This window comes from Thalia democratica, chromosome 4, assembly GCF_965202585.1.
Source record: "Thalia democratica chromosome 4, ktThaDemo2.hap1.1, whole genome shotgun sequence".
In the NCBI taxonomy this organism is placed as follows: Eukaryota; Metazoa; Chordata; class Thaliacea; order Salpida; family Salpidae; genus Thalia; species Thalia democratica.
Window position 1 is genome coordinate 37,953,706 of NC_139168.1, and position 23,008 is coordinate 37,976,713.

Here is a 23,008-nt window from a genome sequence, read left to right on the forward strand (position 1 = left end):
AAATAAATGACATAGCCTGGTTTGAAAAAGTTTTAACAGCGTAGCTTATTAATAATAAAGGGAGTTTTGGTACAAATTTTATTTTTAAAATTTTTCTGACATGGCCCCAGCTTGAGAAGTACGAACCATGTAAGAACAACTTATATAAAACTAGCCTTAAGAAACATTTAGTTACGTAAAAACATTTTAAATTTCATGATTAAATAACAATTTTTTTCCGTATTTTTATGTAAACTGCTGATGCAACTAATCCTACTTATTCTGGGAAAACATGAGTAAAGTTAACATATGTTTAATATAATATTTCAACCGGTCTTGTATCTATTACACTTTTAACCTTTTGTAGCTTTTTACACATTGTAAAAATTTTTAGTCATTATTATGAAACATTCAATATTTTACTTTAAATTGCTGAATTAAAGTTTATTAAAAAATAAGAAAAAACACAGGTTGTTATGTACTGTACATTTTCTTTAAAAACATATCTTTCAGACAGTTTAAATTAACATCCGGTTTTGACTTAAAACTATTAGTCGGTGTCACAAAAGTCAAGACTTGTCTAAATTTATTTTAGGTCGCGAATTTTACTATTTATAACCTCTAACTTATGTTAGTGGCTTACTTTTGGAGTATACTTAATATAAAGAAGATATGTAGTTTAATATGATTAGTTAAAAAATGTTAAAACAGAAGCTTCTTAAGTGTTTTTTTTTTCTTTAAGGTATTACAGTTTTTTTTTTAAACTAATTTAATTTTCTTTTTTAATGATGGTTTATTGTTATTTAAAGCCGTTTAATTCTAACCTGTTTCATTATATTAGTAAACTTTCGCTATCAAATGACACATATATTATTCATATAAGCAACATAAATATGAATTTAATGAAATAATAGAATATATGAAAAAAAATAAGTCAATCCAAATGTATAAATGAACAAAATTACAGATTAAAAAATAAACTTGATGTAAACCATTTAAAATGAATAAGCACTATCTGACATTTATCAATATAGATTACAATTGATGGTGAAAGCAAAAAATAAAACGAGCATAATCTACAAAACTTAAGCACCAGTCTTTGTTTGAGTTCAATAAAAAGTACACTTTTGACATCAGCAGTATTCAATTTCGATTTCAATAAAACTTCGACATTCTTCATATTTGTTTCTGGCAATTTCTGACTTCTCTGATAAAAACTTCAGTCGTGACGTTACTATCACGATTTTTTGAGACCGAGCAGCGTAATTTCTTCCTCTTTTGTTACGTCACAGTTGTGCCTGACGAGGTCAGGGGACGAGTTGTTAGATTGTTGCTTAGCAACTGCAGAAGCGTTCCCCCCTGTTGATGACATCTTTGACTTAGCCTGAAAATTAATAGATTTATAAGACAAAAGTTCTAGTGTTATCAACAGAAAATAAAAGATATTGTTATGTTTAGATAGAAATGATACGGTATGTAAGCTGTTAATTTTTCAAACATATTTAAATTATACTTCAAAAGACATCAAATTCAAGCTATGTTATTTGAACAGAAAAACGACATTATTTCATTAGATTGAAATATTAGAAAAGTTTGGCTGAACAATTTAATTCTAATTAACTTAAAATCTTAGTATAGAGACAATTACCTCTACGACTGCGGCTTCGTACAAGTACCACAAGTCTTCGATGCCCGAAAACACGCCCGGGCGCATCTGGCAGGCCAGGACCGCGCACTGGTACACGTCGGCCCGGTTTTCCGCGTCCAACCTCTGCTGGATGGACGACCAGCAGCAGAACTGACCGCTGGGCGTCCCTCCGTTTCGGCACATGACGATGGTCGTGCCCTCCTTTCCGGCGCTGTACTTGCTTACTCGCGCCACCAACCGCTTGTTTTCGTTTGAGGGGGATTTTCTGTTCCAGAGCTTGATGTGGAACTGACGCACCATCAGCACGTAGTCGTCCTGAAAGTGAGAAATTAAGTCAAAATATAAAACAGTCTAATATTCTTTAAAGATTTTATGTAAAAACACGAATATTTAAAGTATGCTTAAGTAGTTAAAAAAACCAATATATACAAGGGGGCCACTGGTAGTTTTTGAGAAATATAAAAAAGTTAAAAAATGTCTCAAGTAGTACAACAACATTGAATTTATCAAGGATATTGAAAAGATACTGTAAAGCTACTTTAAACGTGTTTTTTAATAATTTTTATTCTATACGATAGATTTTTCGTGTCAATTCAAAATTTTACTACTATACATGTAAAAATGGTTTAAAATTACAGGTTTTTTCCAGGATTCCAGTTTTTGTGGCCACCCTGTATATAAATTTTCCCAGCTAGATTGAATAAGCTTACCTTGGTGGCTTCGAGCACGAAAGATCTTATTATGACTTCATCTTGTGATTCTTCCTGACTGAACGTGACTTTGAATGAGGAAAATTGTGAGGATTGGTCGATTGATGGCCAGAAGTTGTCTGTTTCGTTGTCCTGAAATTTTGTCTTATTTTTAAAGTTGTAAAAATTAAGTGTTTATTGTTATCCTGTATAATTTAACCTTTTTACTAAAATCTATTGATTTTATATAAACTAAGAAAAAAAAACATGTAGAAAGTTTTAACTATTTTTTAATGTTATATTTGTAATACCTTCTATTTTCATGCAAGCTAAACTATATGAAAAAAAACTGAACATCATAATATAGATATTTTTAGTAAAACTACAAAAAAAACTAAAAGAAAAAAAACAATACCATATTAATTTAGTTTTATAATCTGTTTAAAACAAACTTTTTTTTTTAATTTCAGTCAAAATGTATAAAACACAACGTTTTAATTTTTAGTAAAAAAATCTTGTTTATTATCTAAATAAGGTGTGTCAGTTTACAATCTTGTTGTGATTCATACAGTCATCCGTTAAAATTCAATTTGATCATTCAGCGATAAAAAGAAAGCTTAACTTTATAACGTAACAAATTTTGAGCTTTGGATAATGTTTTCGACACCTTTCATAACTTTATTAAAAAATATTATTTCGACAATTTGAGTGCTTAAATTAGCTAAAAAAAATTAAACTACAGATAAAGTTTAACTTTTTAGTATTTTCTTGATGATGAAAGTAAATACTGACAAATAACTAAATTGATCTAAACTTTAGTAGCTCAAAAAATGCAGTCAAAAATTATAACTTAATAGCTGATTTTAGCATTTAAAATATTCGAAATTTTTTGCTAGTTCATGTTAAGTATAAATTTTTTACTTTAAAAAATCAAATATAAAATCACTAACCCACTGCTGGTCTCCCAATGTGACAATGGTGGAGCAATTAGCATCCCAAACAAGCTGCCAGAAGTCTTTCCTGGTTGTTTCCATTGGAACTTGAGTTACAATGTAATCTTTGCTACTACGATATCCCTGTTCGGTTGTTTCGTTGGTTAATCAATGTAAATAAAAAGTAAAATCATGTAATCTGGGAATGGGTTGAAAAAACAAGTAAAAAATTTACTTAAGCAAAAACGTGATTCCAAAGTCAGACATTAATATAAATCTTAAAACTTGATATCAGAAAATAGATTTATTCACGAAACTTGATATACCAATAATGTTAGAATTGACGTTAGTAGTAATCTTTAAGTTTAATTTTTCAAACATTACTTTTAGTACTTAATTAAAAACCTGAAGATACGAAGCGTTTATATACTCATCGTTGTCCTTGTTAGGCATCATGCAGTGGTGGTGATGCAGTTTAACAGCAGTTTTGTAAACCGGCACAACAGCGCCCTCTCTGTTCTTGTGGCTGTTATGCTGAGCGTAGCTTGCGTCACCATGGTTACCATGCAGATACTTCTTCATGTGCTGTCAAATATTGCAACTTTAGATGCTAATACATTGAAAAAACAAATACTCATCTCTTAAAAAAAAAAATCGGTTAAGGTAAGAGCTTTATACTTTCAATATTGATAACCATAAAGGTAAATTTAATCAAGTATTACTTTAACTCTGGTATGAAAACTTTGAAAAAAATTATCTTATTTCCAAAGTTGTGTTGATACAACTATTAGATATAAGGATATTAAATTTGATACTTAAACAATAGGTCCTAATGGTAAGCAAACCTCAAACTGCTTTTCGATTTTGTTTTTAGGCTTTCTAAGAGGGTCTTCATCTTTTTTGTTTTTCCAATTGTTGTTTTTCAATAACAAGTTGTAGTATGAAAGAAGTTCTTTTCTGCTTATTTCTGTATTTCCAACTTTTATATACTCCAGTATTGCATCGTGCACGAATATGTACTGATCCTAATAAACAACATTGTACATGTTTATATTTAGCAAGCTTTAATTTTCGTAATCTTTAATAAAAACTTGGTTTATAGGTAAAAATTAAATTGTATTTTATTTATTCGTTGTTTTTATGTAAAGGTTAAAAGATAACAAACTTGTGTTTGTACGAGTAGGTTACGCTGTGTTCTTATATGTCTGAGAAAAGTCGGCACATTCACGCTACCAGTGGTCTTCAACATTTGTATCATGGATTGTATTGCTATGTATGTGCCTGTTCTACCAACTCCAGCGCTGAGGTTTTTTTTAATTATTTTTTTTTAACATTGCTTAAAAATTTAAATTAAATTCATAAATTAAAAAACTAAGGATTTACCGATAACGTTTAAAACAGATATAGTTAGTAGACTTTAAAATAAGTTACTTCTTTTATAAGATATTTTAAATGTGTCTGTTAGAAAAGTTAGGCAAACAGATAGACTCAATAAATCAATGAAAATATCAGCAAGAAGTGGTCGTCAATATGACATCACAATTAAAGTGAATGGAACGAACAAGCTTTAGGGGTGATTGATTGTTATTTAGTTTAAGGCTAGAAAGCCCCGGCATAAACAATTTCAGGCAATTTAAAAGCATTTCTAAGATAGGCCAATGGCTTTGTAATCCTTCAAATTGACATAAGCAAACACTAGATAGCAGATCAGTATCGGTTCGGGCGAGAAAATTTCCAATCGAAGTGGTAGGAAACAAATATTGGTTCAAATATTTACCAGAAGGTTCGCACAAAATTGACTGTAACGCGACGATGCGTCATTGTGTGAAACGAAGTGGTTCGAATAAAGAACGAACGAAAGTAAACTTCGCACACAGATTGAGAGTTCCGGCGGTTTGAGTGTTTGCTAACACTTCAAGTTGTGTGCACCCACTTCATCAAATTATTTAGTTACACATTTGAATGAGTTAATGCAGTTTTATTTTTAGTTCTAAAATTAATTAGTTATGAGTTTTAATACATTATTTCAATAATTTTTTCTTTATTCAGAAAAACTAAAAAAAATTAAAATAAATAAATCAACTTAAACTAAGTATATTTAAAAAAATTTTCAATTTAGAATAAAGAAAAAAAAAGCTTTAATATTTTCACATAGAAACAATCGAAGCAAAACTACCTGCAATGTATCACAATAGGAGCTTGCCGTTCTCCAAACGAAGAGGCATGCACGAAGGAAAGCACAGGAAGCAGGTAGTCTGGAGTGCCGTGATCAGGCCATTGTGTGTAGTGGTACTGAACTACTTTTCTGTCGTATGACGACTTCTGTTGTAAATTTTTTTTCAATTATTTGTTTTACAAACTAACTATTTGTTTTGTGGGTTTACTGGTTAAACACAAGAAAGTAATTACTGACTGCGTTTTTATATTGTACAATTTTAGTTTATTTTAGGAGCAAAAATTGAATTCTAGACTTAAGTTAAATGAGATAAATAGAAATTTAATATTTCGAAGAAATTGTTTACAAAACAAAGTTTTGCCCTGTAGAGCTCTTTGCTTATAATTAATTTTTTTTCAACTGTGTTTTACTGAAAATAAAGCTAGCAATCAGTTTAATTTGTTTTGAAAAAAAAAACAACTGTTAATAAATAGACACTTGAACAAAGAAACTTTTACAAACTGATAACAAAATATGTAAGAAGTAATTTTAAAACAAACTATTATAACAGTATTGTTTTAAATATTTTTATATACATATCTTTGAAAGGATATTTACAGTTCCTATAAATAACTTTAACTTAACAGTAATTTTTTTTTTGTTTATCAACCTTTATAATTCAATAATTTGTATGAACAAGTGTTATATACTTAAGCCAGTTTTAAGTCAAAATAAAAATTTTATTACTTAAAAGTGAACAGAAAAAAAAAACATGAACAAGTTGAACAAACTATTTATTTTAACTTATTACTAAATAAGTTAGTAACATATTTTTGATTTTACAATCGTTTTTTACTAATCTAATAAATAGATTAACAACAACGAAATGCAGCTTAAAATAAAAATAAATGAAATAACTACAAAACCCTTAATTGAAACCATTAAGGCAATAAGGGATAATTTGATATGCCTTATAAACAGGTTTAAGAAAAAAAATATCAAAGTTAGTTTCCGTTTCAATCCAAGATATCGGCTCACTGACTTTTTTCCCACATTTATTTTCAGCTTTTTTTTAATAATAAATATCAGTCAAGGAAATGCAATAAATTAAGGTATTAAATTAAGTTGCATTTTAAAACTTCAATCGTTGTGAATAAACAGCCAACATTTAGGTTTGTCAATCAGTACTAAAATAAACCAATATATAAAACTATTTTAAACATGAAAAAACAAAATATTTTTAAAGGCTGTAATTCTATCTGCTCTTAAAGTTAAGTTCATCGATAACTTGATAAAATATTTTCTTGCATAATATTTGGTAGAATATAAAAAAACATATACAACAAACAGTTTACTATTATAATTTTAAAGTGTGCTATCAGGTTATTTAGTTAAAATTCAAAACCAATAAAATATTCTAAATCTTAAAATATTTAAGTTACAAAAAATTATAATGTATTTTAATTATGAAAATATATAAATTTTAAAATTAATTCAAAATAATTAAACGACATAGTTTTTAAATAAGTTTTATAATAAGAAAAAAATGTATATATATATGTTAAAGTCTATATAGTACAAGTCATTAATAGATTAAGTAAAAATTTACATACAATAATTTTTTTTTTGTAATGCTTAATACTTTTTTTTTTAATTAAACATTTAGTATATATATAAGTTACAACTAACAGTGGGCATTTTAGTGATTTTGTTGTTCTTTATAATAAAGGTTCTGACAGTGTAGTGAGCAAATACTTCAGTATGTTTGTGAGATACTGTTATGTGTTTGTAGGTTTCTTTACCTTCAGTTGGCCAATACTGATCGCATTTTCTCTGTTTAATATTTTTCAATTACAAAAGTTTAACTTTTAAAAAATCGATATTCTTGTAAAAAAACTGGTTTCTAAAATATTGGTGTCTACTTTTAAGTAAAATAAGGTAGTGTTTAGAAAACTGTTAGTATAGTAAACTAGGTTCGCTAACTCATAGTTTTAGTAGCGATTGATTGAAAAACAGTTTAAAAATAAACTTAGCTATTATATTTCTTTGAATTAAGTTTTATACAAATATATAACATAAAAAAAATGTTCATCAAGTTAATAAATTATACTATAATCACAAGCTAAAAAACTTTTTATAGTTTATTCATGAAGTTGGATTAATTAATTTCAAATTTGTTGCAAATTTAGAGAAAAATTAGCAGTAAAATTTTAAACATTGTAAGAGTATTAATTATAATTTTAGTGGGTAATATAAAATTACTTTCGAAAAAAAAAGTTTTAATTAAAAAACATCCTTTCGCGTAATTAGCAAAGTATTAAAGTAACATATCACATTATTAGTAAACCATATATATTTTAAAACTGTTACTGACTTTTTAAAGAATGAAAAATAAAAACATGTTTATTTTCTAAATACGACTTTTTAATTTCATAATTGTTAACTGACACATAAATCAAACTTTAATTAATACTCATGCATACTGAAATAGTATCAAACAAAATTACATACACATTCAGAGGAAAGTTGTTCATAAAGATGTTTAAGTAACATTTTATTATTTATTTAAACTTCAGTTTCAAATGAAATCGTCAAAACCAATTTGAAATATTTAAGTTAATCAAATAATGTCTAAATCCTACACAATATTGAAATGTTAACATTGACATTTAAAACAGTTTTGGTAAGATTGTATTAGTTGCTGTAAATATACGGTTGAATCATTTTTGGTAAATACCTTTTTACTCCGGAAGTAGAGCTTAGGTAATTATTATCAAAGTTCCTGTTTGATACTAAATAATTCAAAGCTTCAGATAAAAAGATCGTAAACTTTTCGCATAAGTTTGTGAGTAAACATGGTTAGAAAATAAAATCCAAATTGAGCAGAGACATCTTATATTTTGAATATAATTAGAACTAGGTAAGAAAATTAGCTTATGGTATATACCAAAATCAAATAAATGCCTTTTAATCATCTATAAATGTTGTAAAATATTGTTTTAAATAAAAGTACTTTATAATAAGTACATAATGCCTTGTTATGAGTATTTGTTTTCTTATAAGTTAAAAAGATCTCATTTTCATAAATTATCAATAGGATCAAACAAAATCAATTTGAAAACCGCGATATTTCGAGTTAGGTCTGGAAGGGTAATACTGCGCGGACATGTTTAAAGATAAGAAGGTGACACGATAAGCTGCAGTGATAACTCATATCTATGCAGCTGATAACAACTCGCTTTCAACATTTGTTTACACTCATGCTTGTTTTACTATTATAAAGTTCCAACTCGAAGCTTAACTGATTTTTTAGTCAAATTAAAGCTAAGTCTACAAAACAAACACTAGTAATTTATTTCTGTTCATTGTTGTTATTATTTTTGTTCTATTATGAGTAAAAAAAAAAATTTATACTTTGTGTTTGATAGATCTTATTTTAATATCAAAACAAAAACCTTTTATACTAGATGAATTTAGCTATAGAACAAACTTTAAAAAGTCTATCACTATCAAAAAAATAAAAAAAACATGACTAAACTATGGAAAATCATAATTAAAAAGCAAAAAAAAAACACCGACCTAGTAAATATTGGTACAAAAAAGTTTATAACATTTTTTAATTTAAATTACGAAGTTAGATGTCAAAGTTTACATTAGCTCGTTCGAACATATCCATTTTTGACAAGTAGGCTCAGTGTGACAAAGAATATTACCGAAAACATCAACAAATTCTCGCTTCATTGCATTTGAACAGCGCCTACATAAGCAAACTTGTATAAACATTGTCGGGCTGCAAGTTATTTACCATTATTCTTGTGACGTTATTAGAAAACGTCGGTCAGATATCAAAACAGCCGGAGTATTGTGAAGGTTTGATAAACATTTCAGCTTCAAAGTTGTCAAATGTTCAAGCTTATCCGAAAAATAAAGTTTTTGTTATTCAGAGTTTCAAAATTTATGTTTACTTCTACCGGCGGCTAAAATAAAAACTAATTTTATACAAAATTTTATTAAATATTTACCCAGGATTACCATGCCCTTTATCTATTAGTTTACGAATTCCTAAACTTATTAATCAAAATAGCGTTAAAGTTGGTTAATAACAAAAACTCAAGTTAACAAATTTAAGGTATTTATTTACGTTAAAAACTGTTATAACTACAAAGGTAAAATGAAAACATTTCTTAATTTTCAGTTTTGCAGTCGGACTTGTTATTGACTACTAATAAAAAAATATGAGTGTGTGAACAAACTGCACAATTACAAATAAACAGCGGATATGTATTAAGATAAGCACGTCATAGCGACAGGCCTAAACACCATTTCAACACTTTGTCAGAGCAAACATAATTCCTTCCTTTTGTGTTATCTTGTTATCGCGAGTGTTGAATGATGTTGCCCCTGCCTGGTTTTCGACTCAAGTCGGCAATTAACCTTACATCTTAAAGTAATTCAACCTTTTAATTTTTAACTAACATAATACTGGTATGTCTAGCAGATTTTCTAAATTTTGGCTTACATTTTGAATAGAAAATAAAAGTATTAAAGGCTTAACGGATGGTGTCGATAAAAAAATAGGTTAATATTGAGCACAATGTAGTTTTCAAACAGCAATTAACTAACTCTTCCGTTTTCGACGAGGTTGGTGACCATGACCAGTGTGTTCACGTTGTTGTTCCAAACCATCTCCCAAAAATCACTGAATGTTGACGGTAATGGGCCCTAATTATATATTATTGATATATTCTTAACTTAATTATTATACTTTATAAAATTATAAAGTTAAGTTTATGTTTAGTTTTGCAAAAAAAAGTACTTCTTAACTAAATATTTCACTTAAGTTAAAAAAAACTCAAAAAAGTTTTTATAGTCATCAGATTTTTTAATCATTTTTCAGTTGGTATACATGATTCTTTTTAGCTAATAAAAAACAATTTATTCTAACCTGACATGCAATGAAGTCTTGAAGTCCAGTGAATCCAGATACATAATTGGCATTTATATAATCAAAATGTGATGCATGTTTTTTTGAGTCTTTCAAATGAACCCTGGTGTGATCGTCTGTAAATTTAAAAGAAGATAGTATGAAAATTTAAAATGAACATATTTTTAAACAAACTGAATACTTTAGAAAATATTTATTTTGTAACAAATTATTTGTTCTCTTGTGAAATATAGTACATAAAACTTTTTTGAATAACAGTCCCTACGCAATCTAATAAAAAATAAGCTATATAATTAAATTTGAAATCTACACAGAATCAGCTAAACATAATTATATTACCAAAAACTAAGCATAAATCTCAAGGTACAATTAGCTTTTAATAAAGTTCATCCTCTTTCAATTACAACAGGAAACTGTAAACTGCCAAGTAATTGCTAATAAAGCTCGCGTTTTCCACAATACACATAAAACGAGCCGGTATAAACATGCGTGCGGTTGTTAATGCGTCACAGTGGCCGCATATGGGCTCGCAGGAAGCGCAAATCCCACCAGCATATGCATGCGACATATGCCGATGATGTTTCACATGTGAATTTCTTCACTGCAATTGCGGGAGCTTGCACAGGAAAATAAAACCACAGTCTTCGAAGAGTCGCATCGGAAATTTGTTCGAGCGAAAACGGGAAATTTTGTGTTGAGGATTTCAGAGAGAAGTTGGCTGTGTGTCGAGTGCTTAATTAAGCGTTTTACTAATTGGTTTAAAATGACGACTTTTGCGATTTTCAAGTACCAATTAGTTTCATTATAAAAGTAAAATGTGGGAAGTTTTTCGGAACTAGTTTTAGTTGGTTAGATTCATCAAAACTTCATCAAAAAACCATTAAGTTGATGCTTATAACTTTCTGCTTTTATAAATTTCGATTACAAAAAACTTTTGTTAGCAAACTGTATAAAAGTTTACTGAAAATACTTTAAGTCTAAAATAAGTTTAAATTTTGGTTCGAAGTATCAATAAACTTAGTTTTACTTAAAATAAACTAAAACTTATCAAAAAGATCTGAATAAGTATGCTACAAAAATTTTCATTACAGAAAAACGATTTAAAATGTCAAAAAAATGTTGTTATTTTATTAAGAAATGTTTAACAATAAGTTTTTGAAATAATCTTAATAACGGACAAAGAGAAAGAAATTTCTGTTCAGTCATTAAAACAGCAGATTAAGCAAATAAAGAAACAAAAGCAGGCAAAATGCCAGTTAAAGCAACACTAAAAAAGCGAATAAAAAGGAAAAGATTATTCATTGTCAAAAGTCGCATTGAGTAATAAATAATGAATGAGAATTTCATTAACAAATAGTTTCATTTGTTCATTTTCACAATGTGTGGTAATCCAATTGGTAGTGAGTTGGTAATAAACACAATACGCCGCTTACAGTTATTTAAAAATTTTAAAACATTTATTGGGGTGCTACTTTTAAAGTTAGAACTCAGAATGTATATTCTGCAAAATTTAGAATATAAGCTACTAAATGGAAATAAAGTCTTAAAACTAAAGAAAAAATACAACAACCAAAAAACAGTTTAATAGTAAGAACTCTGATATGTTTTAAAGTATAACTAACTTTTATTAGTAGTACTTTTTAGTGGCAGTTTTTATAAATCAAACCTAGTTAGAAAAAAACTTAAGCTTTTAGTTGCAGAAGTTAATTTTTAAAAACAAAAATTAAAAAATGAACTAAAATTTTGATGTTAGCTTGAATTTGCTTTTAATATACGCTTTTGTATTTAAATCACTTTAGTATTATCAACTTAAAAAATTACTAAAACACAAGAAACAACTTACAAGCAACAATGTTGTTGTATCGATTTTTGTCAATATTTTCCCTCAAATTAGAAGCTTGAGTAGTGTAATGCTGAGCTGCTGATTCAGCTTGAATGTTCTGTCGATATAATAAAAAGTAAGATCTAACGAACTTATCTTATGCATAAAAGTTAAAACAAATTTTACTGCAAAACGGGTTGAAATTTTTGTTTTGCCTAAGTAATTTAATCATACACTAAAGTAGTTTGTTTATACTTCAGAAGTGTTATCAAAAAATAGTTTTGAATTTTTAATGCTATTACTAAAAGTTGCAAATATTTATTTTGAAAGATATATATAGTATTTCGAAGATAACATCAAAATTAGCAACTATGTTGAAACAATTCGAACAAATTTTCAAGCAAATCAAGTTATGATCGTTTAAATGGGTAATTTAGGGAACAACTTAAACACTTGAGCAATATTAAGTAGAGGCACTCGATCACTTCCTGTGGTTCAATTCTTTATTACGTCATAATGTACTTTGCAAGAATATTTAAGTTATTTCAATAAACAATACAGTTAGTTTACCATAAATAAAATAATACAATTAGTAATACTTATTCAACCTATTACATTGATCGAAAGTAATTTCTGCAAACTGCTGAATTTTGCAAGATATGCAGACTAGCCGGCATTTAAGCATTATAAACATTTATACAACGTCTTATTTTAATAGCTTTTTTACGGGTTTAAAAATATTGCGGATGTAACTATCTTTATGTCTTGTAAAGACATTAAAACTGATGTACACCTTAATTAAGAGTAACACGGCGTCTGCACAACAAAAACTGAGAGCTTCGAGATAGACAGCCACAGCAAAACACCGGTAATCTCGCCAACTTAACATTTGCAACTGAGCCTGAAAGCTCGACACATTGTAGCTGCACGATAATCGGATATGTGCGAGCACCAATAACATCGCGTGTGTGAGAACAGGTGCAAGCCGCTATTGTTGGATTAATCGGTGGCAGTTAATGATGGCAGCAGCGCACGTTCGCCGCGGTTCGCACCGTGAAGAGAGCTCCGATGGCACGTTATGATATTATTAGTTTATTGTTTGATTTAGTTGGACTTGATTTAAATTGAGGCAGTTTTGGGCGCTGCTGTAAACAGTGCTGGCTGAACAAAAGACAACAGCTTAGGTTGAATGCAAAAAAAAAAACTAAATGCAAACTGTTGAATCTAAGACTGAGTGGAAATGTAGTTTTCAGTAACATAACTTACAAAACAAAGACACTTTTTGTTAGTTGGTGAGAAGATAACTAAATAGACTATTTATTTATGCAGCTCTGGTTTTAGCATTCAAAATAAAACTATAAGATTTTTAACTTTAAAAGTATTTTTTAAGGTAAATAAATATACCTCTATTTAAAAAACAATATATTTTCAAGAACTAACAAAAATAAAATAATAGTGAAAACATGTGACTTCTTTTATTGTACAGGAACTAAATTATAAATAAACTTTAACTACAACATAGCTGTTGATTTGACCGCATCAAACAAAATCAATTTTCACCTTAAAATAACAAACTAACACCACAACAATAAAAAACAAGTAACACTCTACTTTCGGTTCACGGTAAGTGTTTTAATGTGTCAATCGGAAGTGCGAATGTAAACAGGAAGTATCTTTATGGTGTGACGCAACAAAGTTGCTTTTAACAACAGCTGCGATGTCGACAGGTTTCTATATAAAATCGTGACCTTCTCAAATTTACTTACACTTAAAATGATCTACTTAAGAATAATATCCACTCATTGCTAAAAAACATTTTTTATTTTGTGTTTAGGTAACATTATGACTGCTAAACAAAGTTTATTTTTTTATATAGCATCTAACGCGATCAACTATAACATAAACTATTGTATAAATACGACAAGTGTTTAAATACTTGATTGTGAAAAGTTAAAGTAACCAAGAAGGTAAACAATTAAAATTTAAATCAAAACCATTAGTAGTGATAATTTAATTTTCTCATAGTTATAATTATAAATCATTAATAATTTCTATATGATCTATTTTAATTAAGGTTTTTGTAAAACATAACAAAATTAGTATTTTTAAATTCTGCTACTACTTGATGGAATTTTTAAGAAAATTAAACTATTTAAACTTCAATTTTGCTACAATATTTAAAACTCAAGAAAAGCTACCACAAAATAAACTTGTAATTTAGAGTATCACAACACTTTAAGACAAACTTTAAGACACTTTAATTAAATCAAAAAAAAGTTCATTCGCTAAAAATAGCACAACCGTTTGTTTGGAAGAAAAGCACCGCATTGTTGATTCGCCGACATCAAAGAAAGGAGTTTTTTATCCAACATGGCGAAGTTTTGTTGGACGCCTTTCAAATTTCGTGCACATAAAAAAGCCGGATGTTTCTTCTCTGCTTATTTTACTTCAGACAAAACAAGCCATGGAGGCTTTTTGCTTTGCAACCTTTTGACATTTTTGATGGCTTTTTTCTTCTTTTGTTACCAAAAAAAAAAAACTAATTTTTGCATGTCATGCGGACGCAACTTACTTTGTATTGCTTTTTGGTAAAACTTTCATTATGATAAATTAGTTCTCATTTCTATCAGTAGGATATTTTTATTCTTTAGGTACAATTTAGAATTAGTGTTGATTATAATTATATAGTTTTCTAAAATACTCTTAGAAACATGTAAAAACTATAAAGAAGTTGCAAGCCAATTATTAAGCAATAGCTAATTTTGCAAAACTATAGCGGAAGAGTGCCAAATCTTTTTTTGTAAAAAAACAACAAATTTTAAATAGTTTTCGAAATATAATAAAAAATTGTTTGCGATCGTAATACCATAACAAGTAAAATAAAAGTAATACCGCATCGTAGCTTTGACTTTGTTGTATCAACTTTTGTTTTGTAAATAATAGTTGCGTAAAATTAAATTTTATGACCTTATTCTTATACTATACTAGTCTTTTTTCTTTATTTCAAAGAATTTAAGAGTTTCTAAAACGTTTTAAGAAAAAATAACATGCTGATGTCATTTTTCATACAATTTCATGATTCAAACATTTTTCAACGGCTGTAGATAGTAAAACAAGTTTAAAAAAAAAATAGGCTGATTCGAAAGTATAAAAAGTAAGAGATCTGAGAATTTGGCAATTTCATCTTTTTACATAACATATTTCATTGTAGAGCTTTAAAACAAGTAACACACAACCTTGTAAACTTTTGTAGTAAATAAATAATAAGCTTCACTAAATATTTTCTTAAAACAACTTAGATTATCTGATTAGAACAAAAAAACATATATTTAGAATCACTTATTAAATTTTATCATTTATTTAAACTTATATGACTTTAATTACTGTTTAGATATAGATAACTAAATACTTTATTTATAAAAAATAGACTATAAGTATTAATAAACAAAATAAATAACCTGAAACTCCTGAAGAAACAGGAAATCGTTGTCTTTATGACGTTCAGCAACGTAATTGTGAAAATCGTCAATAGAAACGGAGCTGCTGGTCAGGTCGGGCATTGGAGCTAAAAATAGTATAAAATGCTTAACTGTAATAATATTTACATGTAAAAAGAACTGCAATACTTATAATTATACAGAAAAAAAAGTAAGATATTCAATTTTCTATCTAATTTTAAATTCAGTTTATTAATTATTTAAAATGATTGTGATTATAAACAAAGTATAAAACTTGACAAGTTACTTGAGCAAGTATGAAATTTCTCTAATCGATTTTCCGATATAAAATATAAAAAAACTTATATTGAAATAAAATGCTATGCATAAACTTAAAATACATTCAAAATTATACGTTTTTTATTAAAAATCATAAACAAAACTTTTAGCATAAAGCTATTTTATTTTTGGTTTTACAATGAAGAATGTTGAAACAAACTTAGTATTCTGTTTGTACATCTTTTAATGTGTTAAAAAAACAACATTTGGCTTTTATAACATTTTAGCCCTTATTTTTAAATCTAACAAGAAGATTTTTATAGTATTGTTGATATATTTTTTAAATTTAATTTTTAAAAGTATTATTTTCATAAGATAAATTAAAAAAAAAGTATTATTAATGAATCGGTATATATTGAAATACATTAGTGTGTTTGTTTAAAAAACATATTTTCATTGAAAAAAAAAATTCTTTAACCAAGTTTAAATTAAATATTTATCAATTATAATTTTCTCAACAATCCAATTTTAGAGAAAAACATATTGTTAGTTTTTAGTTACTCAATTTGCCAGATTAATTTATGCTCATAAAAACTAATTAAACAAAATTATTTACTTTTAAGTTTAACATGTTTCGAAATAAATTACTTGAAAGAACTAAACTTAATTTTACAACCATGTTAATCATAATAATCATGTATGGAGTCTATTGTCAAATAGAAAACCTAAAAAATATTTTAATAAGAATTAGTACAACAAATTAATTGTGATATTACCTGGTTGCTGCCTTTTGAAATTTCCTTCTGGAGCAGAATTTTGCTTGCGAATTCTGTAGTATTGGTCTCTGCGAAATATCAGTAGTTTGAGTTTAAAACAGCAGGTAATTAGCAATAAAATATTAACTTTAAACCTGTGTAACAAAAACCTGATTTCAGCTTTACTTAAGTTTTTAGTTGATTTGAGTATATAATCTTTCTATGAAAACGCAGCAAATAGTTGAGATTGTGTGTTGGCGGTTTATTAGTGTATGCTATGAATTATTCAAAGCTTTCGTATAAGATCAATATTTATTATTGAAACGTTAGGTTTCGTGTTCATGTTCGACATTGTTTTGCTATTTGAAAAATTTGTTTTCTTTAAATTAATAACATGTAAACTTAGACTGTATACTTTTATGATTTATACATCACTGTTTAAACTAATAACCTAAAATTTTACTAAAGGATAAAAAACTCTTTAAAAATAAACTTTTTTTTTTTTCAACCATAAAAAACTGATTTTTTTTTATTGGAATAAAACTTACCTAACTTTCTGCTAATAATAATCAATCGAAACCAGGTATACTTACCTACCAACTTTAATTGCAAACGCAGATACACATAGAACGACCGAGCATATCAAAACCTTGACAACGACTCCCAAAAACTGACTTTGCTGAACTGGGGCGTTGCTACCACCTGAACCGTCATCTGTTGCTACAGTTGTTGTAGTTTTTGAATCTGCATTTAGAAAGTTGTTAAAATACTTTTCAAGTTTTAAAAAACTTATGTAAACTGTAATGTTTCAAACTGTTATGAGAAAATTACAAAACAAATAAAGCTAGTATTTACTTTTATGTTGTAAGAAGTATTCATTACGTTGGGTAAGTAAACACTAAAACAACAAAATTAAAACATATAAAACTACATATCTGTAAATCATACTTGAAAGTAAATTATGCATGATTTCTATTTCTTTCAATTTTTTGGTTTTTGTATAAACTCTGTAAAACTCAAAATAACTTTTAAGTTTATCAACATAATAATTAAAGACATATTAAAAACACAAGTGTTCAACCATTAAAAGCATTTAACGGATAGGAAAAAACTTATTCAATGTAATAAGCACCGAACTAAAAAACACAAAAACATTTTCCTTGTACAAACCAAACTCAAAAACAATAAAAATTCATACCATATTTCTCAGTAAACATCCTGCGCGAAATAAAAACGAAAGCCACCAGTATAACTACAAAGAATTAATAAAACAAAAGACCAACCAACATAATTGGCTGGATGTGAAAAGGACAGGTAAGCTGTTGTTATTACAAGAAAGTACACTATGATCACAGAGAGAGCAAAATATTTCAGAAGTTAAAAAGTACGAAATGCCGGCTTTGGCGTCTACCCTGCAGAATGCCTAAATAAACAGTGAGCGACAAAGGGGTGTTAGAAAGTTTTTATTTTCAAATGTACTTTTGCACCAGTATGAACTGAGCGTTTTTATTTTCGTGTTTTTCTTTTCAAGTTTTAAAGTTTTTAAAACTTCGATTTAAAATTGTTAAAGTAAAAACTATATGAAAACACTGGGTATTGTTTCTAATAAGTTCTACACACTTCTATCAAATACACACAAATAATTTTGTCTACACAAATAAATACAAATAACCATCGTACAAGGTTAAAAACATACTAAACAATAAACGCATTTTAAAAATAACATGACTTTTTTAAGCCCGAAAACTTAAATTTTTTTGGCAGCTTACCAAACAAAACACAAAAACTTTTCAAGCTCCACTTAGCCCAAAGTACAAGACTGCCAGTTAGCTTGAAAATTTGAAGAAAATTAATGGTAATTACGCAATCATACTGGTGTGTTTAGTTGCAATTATACAGGAAGCTACTTCCTTTAGAACTTTTTTATTCAAATTATAGGAAGTCGTTAAATATCATTATTATTTAAAGTTAATGCTATTGTATATTTTTTATGCTTTAAAACTATTAGGTAACTGTTTTAGTTTTGACAACTAAATTAAAATAATTTTACTTTCATTTTATTATTTGAAACAAATATAAACATGACTTAATCTATTGATATAATAATTTTTGTTTGTTTAAAAGTTTGACTAAACAAACAAGCTATTTTTATGAATAGCTAGTTTGACTTATATGCTCAACATTTATTTTTAAAAAATAAACTTAAGATGTTTCAGTTAAAATTTCATAAGAGTTAAGAAACTTCAACTATTTGATACTGTATCTAAAATTAGACAAATTAAAAAAAGTTTTTCAACACAACTCAAGCTATATTTTTATCACCAGAATATATCTTTTCAAAACGGAAAAGAACATTTTTTGCTAACATTATTTATAACTTTTCTTTGTTCGTTCTACATTTTGTTTACAAATAAAACCACTCAGACACGCTTCAAAAAGTGCTGTTTCCTTCGACAAAATCAAGTTGACAACATAACAATAGGTGTGATGACGTCACAATGCACTAGCAAACATTTTCAATCCAATTGCTTTTCAATCAAATAGCTTCTTGTTTCAGAAAACTATATTGATGAAAAACTTCAAACGCATTTTTTTACGAGTTCCCAAAGTTTTGTCATCAGTACTTTGCGTGTAAACAAAATCATTGTGTATATTATTTGTATGTGAGAAAATAATTCTTGCAGTAATAAATTAGTCTACTGTTTATGGATAACTTCACAGTGACTCTTTTAACATCAGTTTAAATGAGCTTTTATGTAAATCTAGTTTATTAGACGTTAGAACTAATTCAAATATATTTAAAACAAAACGTTTACATCAAAAAATAATCTCTTTTTAAACAAATTTACCTAGTGTATACTTTAAAAATAAATTTAAATTTTGAAATTTATAAGTTTATGTTAAACTAAACCTTATAATACCTGAAATTTATGAATGTTAATAAAAAGTTAATAAAAATCCTGTTTAGATGTTGAATTTAAGTAAAGTTCAAATTTTTATCTTTACTAAGTTAATTTTTAAAACTCAAATTTAGTAATAAAATCAAGTACATCAGGAGAACGTTTATAATGTATCTCCGTACTAAGTACTCTGATATCAGAACAAGTTCAAATCATCGAAAACTTAATTCTAAAACCAAATGCAAACCTGGGGGACTGAATGGATCAGGTCTGTAAGGTGGTTCATAGGGTGGTGGTTCAAACTCACTCTTCCATTCTCCGTTCATCTGACATTTAATCACGTACAATGTCAACCCGTTGTGCATCACCCATATCGTGTTATTCGGTTTGAAATGCCTCTTGTTCTCGAACTCCGGCTTGCGAGAAAAGTTTTTGTTTTTGTGACTTACTATCATCGGATCGTCCATACAATACCTTCCCACCACTAAAATATTATTACTATTTTGTAGGTTACTTGAATTTCAAAAGTAAATTCCACAATAAATCTTAACAATTAACAAAATACCTAAAATAAACTTTTACTACAATATAAAATAAAAACAAGAAAATAAATAAAGAAAATAAACAAATAGGAATTTATTGTAAATTTAAATAAAATAAGTTGACACACCACTGGGTAAACATATTTTAGCTTTTTACGGGTATGCATTTCAAATTTAATGGATTACCCTAATTTGGTAAAGGTAAACACGACACAATTTTGCATCAAATTATCTATATTATCTATTTAAAACAAAAAAACCAATAAACTACTGAATATTTATCAATAAACAAACTTGAGCTGCAGTTCTTCTTCTTGCAGCACCTGTACCCGGGTTTGAAGCTGTCGTCTTCGACACAAACCTTGTTGCTGGAGCACTTGGCGTTGGCGCACACGCTCGTCGTCGTGTTGTGCACATGGGTCGTTATGGCAACACCGGGCGACTGGGACGTTGCGGTGACGTCATCATCACCTTCGTCATCTTCCAAGCTTCCGTCACCTTCGTCAGAGTCACCAGATGAGCTTTCAGCATTTTCCTCGACTTCGGAAGGTTCACCAGCGGAGTTTTTGATGACCTCGTGTCTTTCCAATTTCTTCTGGTTTCTGTTTTTTACCTTGGATATTTTTTCAGATGTTTCGGCAACTTCAGTGGGTTTTTCGGGTTCAGGGGACACCAAATCGGGAGTGACTAAGACTGAATTTTCGTCTTGCGAATGCTCACCACTCGTAGTTATGTTTGAAGTCGGTCTACATTTCACCATCACTGTATGTCATTATATATATTTTTAAATTGTAAGTTTAATACTAGTTTGTAAATATACTGAAAATTTAAAAACTATTTTAGCTTCATTACAAAAGTTGTTTAACTTCATATAACACTGCTACACGTTAATATATTTTTAAACTTGTTTTTATGGAGAATTTTTAAAGTTAAATTATTTTTCTAAACAAATCAATTTTTGCGTTTTTTAAAACAAGAGGTAGCACAGACACTTTTCAAGGTTCAATGAACAGCGAAGATAAGAGTCATGATGAAATAAAATTTTGCGAGGTGCAACCAAATGTAACTAACCCGATGCAAGCAAGACTAGTGCCACAACGATTTTCATCATCACTTTTCAATCGGCCATTCAGTGTTGAATCAATCAGAGTTCTTTTTTTAATACTTTATAAAACAAAGCTAAAAAATACCTGTAATACAAGTTTTCAAAAAGTTAAGTATACAATATAACTTTGAATTAAATTCTTGACTTTTTTTGTATAAACTATTTTTTAGCAATGTAAAACTGTTATTCATAGAAACCAGTAGAGCTTCAAATATTGTTTAGTAAATTTCTTAATTAAACTTAACACTTAAACAAAATTACTTTTCATCAAAATATAACCATGAAATATTAAATGATAACGAGTGATGTTTTTAAAAACTTTCAAACGAGTTATTTTTCTGAACAAAGCAAAAATAGTAACTAAGTCTACATTAATACTTACTAAGCTTTATAGATAAACTCTTTTGTAAAAAAAAACATTTATCAATAAAATATTTATCAAATCTAAAACAATAAAGTTCAACAAAAAGTTTCAAGAATAGTAACAGGATGGTTATGTTTATAGCGTGAGAGCATTTAACGAAATGCCCGAAGCTATCACCGCCGGCGTACTAAATGTAAAAAGAGAGAAATAGAAAAAAAAAAGTTAAACATAAAAAAAACATTGATGAGATGTTGAATCAACATGAATTCCTTTGTTTGAAACATGTTATTGAACAATGTTTTTTAAAAAAAGAAGAAAAATTTTTGGGCCGTAACTATTTTAAGTTTTTTATACTTCTTAAGTATATTTTTACAATAAAATATATTGGTGTTTAAAAAATACTTTTTTAAACTAGGAGATAAAAAATGCAAATCAAAACAATTAGCAACTTTGAAAAAAAACGTTAAACTTGTTTTTTTTCTATCTTTAAAGCTTGAAGGAAAAAAAAAAGTATAGTTTAGTTAAAAAGTGCGAATGATATATAAGTGGTACAAAAACATTTCTATATTTAAACTAAAAGTATTTTACATAAATTGCTAGGTTCAATGAAATTATAACGTGCAATGGCAACCAATCACTAGAAAAACAAAACTTTAAACTCAAGAACAGATATTCATAAAAAGCGCCTTAAAAGTGTTTATCTGCACACACTATAAAAAAATAATGTAACAGTGTGAAGTAATCTTCGGCTGAGTAATCTTTTCTTAGGTACGCATTGTTGAGCCGAAAATATTTATTGAGTACGCACTTTCGATTGAGTACATTTTTTGTTGTATTTAATGTACTCAAGCAGAGATTACTGTACTTAACTGATAATATATTAAATATTGCATATCTTAAATTATACAAAAGACTAAAGAAATTAGTATTAAGGCCATACGGAAAGGTAAAACACTTTTTTTTACAAAAAAAAACTTTGGCTTTTATATGAAAGCTTTAATTACAAACTTTAAGCCAGTTTTTATAGAATTCAAAAATATCATTTAACTTTTGAGATATTTTATTTTTTGTAAAAAGTTTCTGATAAAAATGTATGGACCGCAAATTTTTCGGGGTCAATTTTCTTGGAAATTTTAAAAGTCACATAAAATCTATCTCCTCCCTCATTTTTCAAGCAATATTCTTCAAACTTTCAGGATATGTTCCTTACATTATAAGAAAAAAAACGTTACTTATGAAATATGATAATTAAAAAAAATAAATGTTTTATGACAAAAATTTAAAAAAAAAAGTTTATTTTTTGTCAAAAAAATATATTTCTACTTGAAATTTTTGAACTTACAAGTAACGTTCTTTTGTTATTGTATAAAGATTAGACTGTGAAAGTTTGAATAAAAATTGCTTGAAAAATGTAAGAGGAGATAGATTTTAAACAAAATAGTCTTTTTTCGCTGTT

At 27.7% G+C, this 23,008-nt stretch overlaps 1 protein-coding gene across 1 annotated transcript; it reads right to left on the reverse strand.

The window, feature by feature from the left end:
* Positions 1–799: 799 nt before the first annotated feature.
* On the reverse strand, positions 800–21,274 carry LOC145833881 (receptor-type tyrosine-protein phosphatase gamma-like). Its single transcript, XM_082941120.1, has 18 exons — positions 21,155–21,274; positions 20,378–20,845; positions 19,789–20,025; positions 17,235–17,385; positions 16,663–16,730; positions 15,629–15,735; positions 12,192–12,288; positions 10,349–10,464; positions 10,027–10,125; positions 7,093–7,236; positions 5,425–5,570; positions 4,414–4,549; positions 4,094–4,273; positions 3,654–3,833; positions 3,267–3,392; positions 2,338–2,469; positions 1,628–1,942; positions 800–1,363 (listed from the first exon to the last, which is right to left on the reverse strand). Exons 1-18 carry the CDS (start codon positions 21,192–21,194, stop codon positions 1,217–1,219), a joined length of 2,889 nt encoding a protein of 962 aa, XP_082797246.1. The 5' UTR covers positions 21,195–21,274; the 3' UTR covers positions 800–1,216.
* Between the last annotated feature and the right edge of the window lie 1,734 nt (positions 21,275–23,008).

What these genes read in the sequence shown, in the direction of transcription:
- LOC145833881 (XM_082941120.1), bottom strand. Translation starts at nt 21,194, where the DNA reads ATGATGAAAATCGTTGTGGCACTAGTCTTGCTTGCATCGG. An exon ending in GAAGAAGAACTGCAGCTCAA is followed by an intron (nt 20,026 to 20,377) that starts GTTTGTTTATTG and finishes ATAATATTTTAG; the next exon opens with TGGTGGGAAGGTATTGTATG. An exon ending in TGTTTCTTCAGGAGTTTCAG is followed by an intron (nt 12,289 to 15,628) that starts GTTATTTATTTT and finishes TTATATCGACAG; the next exon opens with AACATTCAAGCTGAATCAGC.